The sequence below is a fragment of the Lactuca serriola genome, chromosome 5, assembly GCF_051521515.1.
Source record: "Lactuca serriola cultivar US96UC23 chromosome 5, Lser_US96UC23_V15, whole genome shotgun sequence".
Classification (NCBI taxonomy): domain Eukaryota; kingdom Viridiplantae; phylum Streptophyta; class Magnoliopsida; order Asterales; family Asteraceae; genus Lactuca; species Lactuca serriola.
In genome coordinates, this window is record NC_136412.1 from 125,624,111 (window position 1) to 125,632,907 (window position 8,797).

Here is an 8,797-nt window from a genome sequence, read left to right on the forward strand (position 1 = left end):
GTTTCCCTTTTTCTCCCTTTTCTACACAGTTAGCTTTTAGAGATTCCTAATTTGTAGGTTTGAAAGAAAGAAAAAAAAAAAAAAAAAAAAAAGGCAGTCGTGCATGCTGCTTCATTCATAAGGGAAGGAGACAACAATTTTCTGACAAATTCGGTCCCTTGGGTTTGGCATGTTGACAAATTCGACCCCAGACACAATTTCCTTTAACAAAATTGATTTCTAGAATTTACATAATACCCCCTGGACTTACAAAACCTATTTATATTAAATAAATATTAATTATTTTAATTATTTTATTTATTTATTTATTCTTTTTAAACATTAAAAATAATTACATATCGGGAATCGTGAAATGGATGTTACAACTATTAGTGGTGATAGAGGCAACCGACGACATGAGAATTAGTAGTAATTTAGGACGAAACCGGTAACAAAGGCATTAATGGCGTCTTAGAGCATTAAAAGTAAAAGTATGAGGGTGTGATTTTTGTGGCCTCTAATAACCTCTTTTCTTGTAGTGTGATTATATATTAAAGTTGCTTACGTTATAAAATAATCGTTCAAGCTATCATATGAAGTACGGGAGTTAAGCAAATACTATACGTACGTAGTACATATAGGTATATAAAAGAAGTAAAAGATTTTGACCATCTATATATACATGCATTCACATTGCGTACCTACAATGACATAGGACATGTAAGGCCTTGGTATGAAAAAGCAATCAACAGTGTCGTATCATCTTCCCAAAGCCAAATGGCCACAACGAAGAACATATACAGACTGAATTTTATTGACGCAAAACAAATAACATGAAACTGGTACGTACGTACATGGGAAGTAAATATATTTGGTGTTGATTAAATTATCTCCTTGTGGTCTTCTTGTAAAGCATGTGAATGGAGAGCCAAACCAGTAGTAGAAGTGTTATAGAGGACACGAGTGATAGAATAAGAGAGACAGCACTGCGTAGGCAGAAGGAATCATATGTATTACACACCTTGTTCCATCTGGTATGAGAGTTCCCTTTGAATCCAATATATGCCACTCCGATTGCTGCTCCTGTTGCTGAAGCCAGAATCCCTAATAGCAACTGCACCACAAGAATTGATTCTATGTTAGTGCACTAAAGCTTAATTAAGGAGGTTTGGATTCACAATTATATACATATTTAAGTCAGAAAATTTCATTTTTATGAAAGATTGATACAACTTCCAGTCAACTTACAGCATCAATCATCACAAAATGAAGCTGCAGTTTTGTGGAGCTTCCTCCTGGCTTCATAAGTGCCAAAACGGATATCACGCTTGAGACGATGCTGTATAAGCAAGCAACTGAGAGCGCTGTTACCAAGTATCTGCAACATGTTACATATATAACGACACTTCCTATTAACTGTTATTTTCGAACTCAAAAACATCGGTTCAACAAACAAAGTTTATTGAATACTTACATGAGAGATGGGACATAATTTAATTTTGCAGACAATGGTATTGCCACGCCTGGGGCAACTGGAATCAGTTTGGTTTGTTTAGAAGTGACCATAACAATGATTGCAACCAAAGCTGTGGTGAATAGAAACATCCTTAAACCCACAACAGCGACCACTGGACTTGAATTAGCATTGTGTTTTGGTGGTGGTTCTGACTGCTTCCCTGGTGGTCCGGCAGTGGCAGGTGGAGGAGATGTGGCGTCATAAGATCCCATGGCTACCAGAATTTGGAAAGAAGCAAAGTGAATCTTGTGTTTTGTGAAGGTATGGTTAGGGCTTTGCTGGTCGTTTTATACAACTTTTTGTCAACTGATTTGGGTCGATATTTTTAGGATGCTCATGACACACATGGTATATATTAAAGCCTCCTGTTAAACGATCCACTTTGAAGTCGTTGTGAAATAAAAGAAACATAAAACTCAATGGTCATTGGTCCGTATAATATTTATTAGTTGATTGCACAAGAAGTCCAACCAATATTTATTGTGGATATACAGCAGGTATACATAATCTGCCTAGTTCTAACCTCATTTAAAAGATGATGTAAAATGGGTAAATCCTACTAGTTAGGTAACTCATCAAATTGAGTAATTTCGATTATAAGTTATAATGGCGTGTGCCATCACTCTTTTGTCCAAGTTTACACATTTTATGAAATTAATCGTGTACAAAAACAATAATCTAAATATCTCTTTTACAAACGAGTTTGATCTAAAAAGTAAGCACCTATTTATTGAAATCCAAATGTATTCGTTTCAGTGGATCAAGAATATAACCTGCAAGGATTAATTAGTTGGATCTATAGTTGGTGAAACTAGCTAGTGACCTAGTGTAGTAGTCATAAAGTCTGTGTACCCATATCTGGATACATAACTAGTGCCTTGCTAGTTTGTCTTTTTTGGGTTTTGTTATTTTTTTGTTGTATTTGTGATCACACTCATTTGATACTACCCACTTTTAAGTATACCCACTTTTAAGTATGCTTCCTTAGTGTTTTAGGAAATGAGCATTTATTAATAAGGTTTTAGATTAATTAACCGGGTTATAGCCATCAAACTTTGGTAAAATAATGATTTACCTACCCTATTAAATTGGTAGCAATACACAACACTTGGCGTTTTTGACAACCTTAATCTTTTTTAAGTAAATTTGACAATAAATTCGAATATTATAAATTGACTGAAAAACATGGTCTTCTTAAAAATTACTTGGTGCACTGATGTCATTATCTTAATTAATGAAATAGTTGACTCGATTACCATTTAACTAATGAAATAACGAATCACTTGCTTGAAGGGGATATTGTTTTGTAGATCTTATCTTAAATTTAAGAAATAAAGAATCAATATACTTGTGGGCAACATTCTCTTGAACAACGTGCAGGGTTTTGATGATCAGTTTTAAGTGTTATAACTTAATTGTTGAATATACCATAGTAGTTTTAACTTCAACAAGCAAACCTAAAACAATTTTTGTCAATTTGTGCGTGTAGAGGAGGGAAAATAGGTTTATTTTATTTTTGTCGATTGTTGACGTATTCATGTCATATTGTAGGGATGTTATTCGGGTCGGAACCGAACCGAACCGAACCGAACCGACCCGAATAAACCGAAAACCGAATAAGGATAATTGTATGAACCGAAAACCGAACCAAATAAGCAATACATGTTCGGTTCAGTTCGGTTCGGTTCGGGTATTATTCGGTTCACTTCCGACCCGAATAACCCAAATTGTTGACGAGAGCCATTTTAGGATGCAATCCCGTAATTTATGTTGTTGTTTATTGTGTCCCAATATTAGTGGGTCTATTTTAGGTAGTTTGTTTCTTGTACTCTTGTATATATATTTCCTCCTAGTGAATGTAAAAACAACTTGATAGACAAATCGTATCCTCTGTTCTTTATGGTATCACAACATACCCACCATCAAAATTGAATTTCCCTTAAACAAAGCTCACCACCATGACAGACAAAGAGAGTTCTTCTCACGACACCAGAGTTATTGTTCAAAACATACACGAGGCACCATTTCCGACCGGATTGGTCTTGGATGATTCGAATTACCCATTATGGTCCCAACTCATGGAGATGCGTATTGGAGCGAGGAACAAATCGGGATTCCTCACAGGTGCTACACCAAAACCCAAAGCAGACGAAAAACAGATCGAAGCATGGTTGCTCGATAATAACCGGGTCAAAAGTTGGCTCATCGATTCGATGAGTCCATCCTTGATACAGAGATTTATTCGACTCCAAACCGCAAAAGAAATCTGGGAGGCTGTTGCTAAAACCTTCTATGATGGGTCCGATGAGACACAACTGTTCGAATTGAACCGAAGATCGTTCACCACCCGTCAAAACGGGAGATCCTTACCTACGTATTACAACGAATTAGTGAGTATTTTTCAAGAAATTGACACTCGTCTCACTACTCAAGAAGAAACTGTTGCTCAGACCGTCTGTTTGAATAAAACCATGGCCAGGCTTCGTGTTCACATTTTCTTGGTTGGTCTGGATCTCGAGTTTAATCAGGCCAAGAGTGAGATCTTAAGGAAAGATCCACCTCTTGACTTGGAATCATGCTATGCATACATCCGGAAGGATCAAAATCAAAGACACGTTATGGAAGAATCAAAACCGGAGCCCGACAGCATGGTGCACTTAGCCACCCGCAACCGTACCTCGAAAGGGAAGAACTCTAACAGCAAAGGTAACACATACACCTGCACTCATTGTGGAGAAGATGGTCACTCTAAACAAAGAGGCTATGAGATTATCGAATACCCCGACTGGTGGGATTTCACGAAAAAAATTGAGTCAAGCTTCCGTCGCCACAACGAATAAAGAAGGGCCAACTGTTTCTGTCGCTGCTCACACAAAAACAGTCAACAATTCTGGTATGTGTAATACTAACCGTGCTCCGAATAATAGTTGGATTATTGACACTGGTGCAACAGACCACATGACAAATGATTCCTCTAAATTACAAGTTTTGAACCCACCAAATCAAACCAGTGTTCACACTGCTAATGGAAGAATAGCATGTGTTACATGCGAAGGTCCAACAAAAGTGTCAAACTCTATGGATCTTGATAAAGTCCTTGTTGTCCCATCTCTTTCATCTAACCTTTTATCTGTTAGTCAAGTCACAGAAGCATTAAATTGCTATGTGATTTTTGGGCCTAATGACTGCATATTTCAGGAGATGAAGACGCATCTGATTCTTGGCTATGGTACTAGACGGGGAAGGTTGTACTATCTCGAAGAACACCCTCGTAGTCAAGCTTATCATACAAGAATAAATCAAGTAGAAAGAAATATGCCATGGTTATGGAATCGTCGGCTCGGACATCTCTCATTTAGTTATCTTAGAAGGTTAAAACCAACTTTATTATTGAATGTAATGGATTCTGAGTTCAAATGTGGGACATGTGAATTGGCAAAAAATCATTGAATATCGTATGCTTCTAGCAATAATAAAGTCACGGTTCCTTTTATAACGATTCACTCCGATGTTTGGGGTCCAGCAAAAATTCCTACTCTTAATGGTGCACGATATTTTGTAACATTTATTGATGAATGCACCCGTATGATATGGGTTTCCTTGCTTAAAACAAAAGGGGAAACATATTTTGCATTTAAAGAATTACATCATCTCATAAAGTCTCAGTATCACAGTGACATTCAAATCCTCCAATCTGACAATGGAGGTGAATATATTAATCAAGATATGAAACAATTTTGTAAAGATAACTTTGTTCGGCATCAAACGTCGTGTGTTGGCACACCCCAACAAAATGGGCTTGCCGAGAGAAGAAATCGACAAATCCTCGAAATTGTCTGAGCCTCCTTATTTGATATGAATGTTTCACGTGAATATTGGGGAGAAGCGGTTCGTTCGGCAACATATCTCATGAACAGAACCCCATCTTGGGTTATTGACTTCAAAACCCCGCTTCAAAAACTGCAAGAACTTACAAGCACACCAATCAACCTGGGCCTTGAACCAAGAGTATTCGGATGTACTGCTTATGTTCATCAAAGCATGGCAAAGTTGGAACCAAGAGCAATAAGATGTATTTTCTTAGGGTATGCCGAGCAAAAAAAGGGTATAGATGTCTTGACCCAAAGACTCAAAAGATGTACGTAACTCGAGACGTGGTTTTCCATGAAAATGTTTCCTTCTTCGGTCATGAGTGTTCTCTTCAGGGGGAGAAAAAACACAACTTGGATGAAGAAATCACACATGAAAGTCAAGACGAAAACGACAGAGGTGGATCAGTCACACATGAAACACATGAAAGTCAAGATGAAAACAATAACGGTGGATCATTCGAAAACCTTGCACCCGAAATTGCAGATTACGACTCTGAATCTGATGGTGAAATCAATGGGGAAAATGAAGATGGAAATGAGCAGAATAACGAGGATAAAGATACCACAAATGAATCTCGAGATAGTACACACCCCGTCACCAACCCCATCGAGAATATGGAGGTCATCACTACACCTAATTCTTCTTGTTTGCAGGATGAAATACCTATTTCTGTTTTGCAAGAGACTAATAACACTCCAGAACCTAGATACCCAACAAGACATAATAGAGGGATACCAAAGAAGCAATATCAACTCGATCTAGAAGCGAAGGCGAAATACCCTATTGGTGACTATGTCTCATCTCATCGCTTAGCAAGGTCTCATGCTCTCCTTGTCGAAGAATTATCTACTGTCAAAATCCCGAACAATGTACAAGAAACTTTGAAGGATGAAAAATGGAAGAACGCCATGAACCAAGAAATGGAAGCATTTCAAAAAAATCAAACGTGGGAGTTGACGAGTCTTCCTCCGGGGAAGAAAACTGTGGGATGTAGATGGGTATATACGATTAAGCTTGATTCAATGGCAAACATAGATCGATACAAGGCTAGACTCATAGCCAAAGGATATACTCAGAAGTATGGGATTGATTATGGAGACACATTTGCACCTGTTGCAAAAATCAACACCATCCGTATTCTCATCTCCATAGCAGCAAATCGGAACTGGCCTTTAAAACAGTTCGATGTAAACAATGCTTTCTTAAATGGATATTTAGAAGAGGAAGTATATATGGATCCTCCGTCGGGTACAAAATGTAATGGGAAGTGTGCAAGTTATGGAAAGCATTGTACGGATTAAAGCAATCTCCCCGGGCACGGTTTGGCCGGTTCTCAAACTTCATGCAAAGATTTGGATACAAGCAAAGTGATGCTGATCACACATTGTTCGTCAAAGAAAACAAAGGAAAGGTGACTGCCCTTATTATGTATGTCGACGACATGGTGGTCACAGGCGACGACCCAAAAGAAATGTCAAACCTGCAAACAACCCTTGCAACTGAATTCGAACTAAAGGATCTTGGTCACCTAAAGTACTTCCTAGGTATTGAAGTGGCCAAGTCAAAAGCGAGAATCTCCATGTGCCAATGAAAGTCAACATCGGCTGGTTGATACCCCAATTGAAATCAATCACAAACTTATGATTCATCCTAATCAAGTTCCAGCTAATAAAGAAAGGTATCAAAGGCTAGTCAGAAAGTTAATATACTTATCGCACACACAACCGTACGTAGCCTATGCAGTCAGCGTTGTAAGTCGTTTCATGCACTCCCCAAGTGAAGATCATATGGCAGCTGTGTATCGAATATTACGGTATCTAAAAGCATCACCAGGGAAAGGATTATTCTTTGGGAAAGGAACAAGTCACCAAGTAAGTGTAGCCGGCTACACGGATGCAGATTGGGCTGGAGATGGAACGGATGGAAAGTCAACATCGGGATACTTTACGTTTGTAAACGGGAACCTAGTCACATGGAGAAGCAAGAAACAAAACTTGGTTGCAAGGTCAAGCGCAGAAGCGGAGTATCGGGGAATGGTTCATGGTGTATGTGAACTTCTATGGATAAAAAGAATTCTTCAAGACCTTAAGATTGATCAAACCAACCCCATACAGCTATACTGTGATAATCAAGCATCGATAAATATTGCCAACAACCCTGTTCAACATGACAGGACAAAGCATGTTGAGGTCGATCGCCACTTCATTAAAGACCATCTCGATATGGATCCAATATATGCCCGCTTGTACTAAACGCCGCCTCTGACGCCACGGTAGAGATTTGTGTCAACCTTGATGATCAGAGGAATGGAAGAGAAAGTAGAATAACTTTATATTTCTTATATGTATGAACAAGCCCACGTATTGAATATATAGTCTATACAAAAAACTAAATAAGGAAAATACAATAAATTGCATTGAAAAGAATGGCTGGCAATTAGCTAGGACCAGAAGTAAGGCTTGAAAGGTCAATTGTCTATTTTGGGAGATGATGGAGTATTTTAATCAAATATTTCAACATTTCCCCACAAGTTGAGTAGTGGGATTTTCGATGCTCAACTTGCCAAGACAATGATTAAAAAATTTTCCATTGACCGCCTTTGTTAATATATCTGCGAGTTGGTCTTCTGAGCGGACAAACAGAAGTTCAATTATCCCTGTTTCAAGTTTTTCTTTGATGAAGTGTCGGTCTACTTCAACATGTTTTGTGCGATCATGTTGGACTGGATTCTATGAAATTTGAATAGCTGCTTCGTTATCGCACATAATTTTGCTGGATTGGGTTGGAGGGTACCTGATTTCTGTCAAGAGTTTCCGTATCCAAAGTATCTCTGCTAGACTGCGTGCTATTCCTCGAAGTAACAAGATTCCCACCAACAAGTAACAAGATTCCCACCAACAAGGGTAAAGTAACCAGACTGGAAATTTTAAATTTTAAAATTTAAAATAAAAATCAAGATAAGTAGTAGTATGACTCATATTACTACTTATCTTGATTTTTATTTTAAATTTTAAATTTTAAAATTTTCAGTCTAATTACATTAGGTTAATAGCAACAGAACAAATTTTAAAATAAAATTAATAAAGATTACATGGTCATTTATTTATTTAAATCAACAATTATAATTTTATAAAACTACAAAAATATCTCTTAAATAATAATTTATTTAAAACAATTTATCTAAAATAATTGATTAATAATTTTAAATTTTTACTATTATAGCTAGTTTAATTAATTTTGTATCCTTAGATCAGGATATAAACTAGTTAGGATTGTCTGTGGCATGTCCTATCCTTAAATTATAAATTACAAACTTTATATTTTTCATAAATAATTAGATATTAAAATATCATGGTTAGTTAGTGATTTACTGCCACTCATATATATTAGAATATAAGTTATGATTAAGGTGATTTGCAAAAGATGCTC

At 37.1% G+C, this 8,797-nt stretch overlaps 2 protein-coding genes across 2 annotated transcripts; one reads left to right on the forward strand and one right to left on the reverse strand.

Annotated features, from left to right (window-relative positions):
• Window positions 1-634: 634 nt before the first annotated feature.
• On the reverse strand, window positions 635-1,785 carry LOC145051217 (CASP-like protein 1). The gene is made up of 3 exons (XM_078999322.1): window positions 1,454-1,785; window positions 1,228-1,357; window positions 635-1,093 (listed from the first exon to the last, which is right to left on the reverse strand). Exons 1-3 carry the CDS (start codon window positions 1,705-1,707, stop codon window positions 866-868), a joined length of 612 nt encoding a protein of 203 aa, XP_078855448.1. The 5' UTR covers window positions 1,708-1,785; the 3' UTR covers window positions 635-865.
• Window positions 1,786-3,453: 1,668 nt separating this feature from the next.
• On the forward strand, window positions 3,454-4,945 carry LOC145049784 (uncharacterized). Its single transcript, XM_078998142.1, has 2 exons — window positions 3,454-4,146; window positions 4,235-4,945. Exons 1-2 carry the CDS (start codon window positions 3,454-3,456, stop codon window positions 4,943-4,945), a joined length of 1,404 nt encoding a protein of 467 aa, XP_078854268.1.
• Window positions 4,946-8,797: the final 3,852 nt, after the last annotated feature.

Excerpts from the sequence above, each read along its gene's own strand:
- LOC145051217 (XM_078999322.1), bottom strand. The coding sequence starts at position 1,707 with ATGGGATCTTATGACGCCACATCTCCTCCACCTGCCACTGCCGGACCA. Across the intron at positions 1,358-1,453 it reads AATTATGTCCCATCTCTCAT|ATACTTGGTAACAGCGCTCT; the intron begins GTAAGTATTCAA and ends AACATGTTGCAG. Across the intron at positions 1,094-1,227 it reads ATTTTGTGATGATTGATGCT|TTGCTATTAGGGATTCTGGC; the intron begins GTAAGTTGACTG and ends CTTGTGGTGCAG.
- LOC145049784 (XM_078998142.1), top strand. The coding sequence starts at position 3,454 with ATGACAGACAAAGAGAGTTCTTCTCACGACACCAGAGTTATTGTTCAA. Across the intron at positions 4,147-4,234 it reads AACCGGAGCCCGACAGCATG|ATGGTCACTCTAAACAAAGA; the intron begins GTGCACTTAGCC and ends ATTGTGGAGAAG.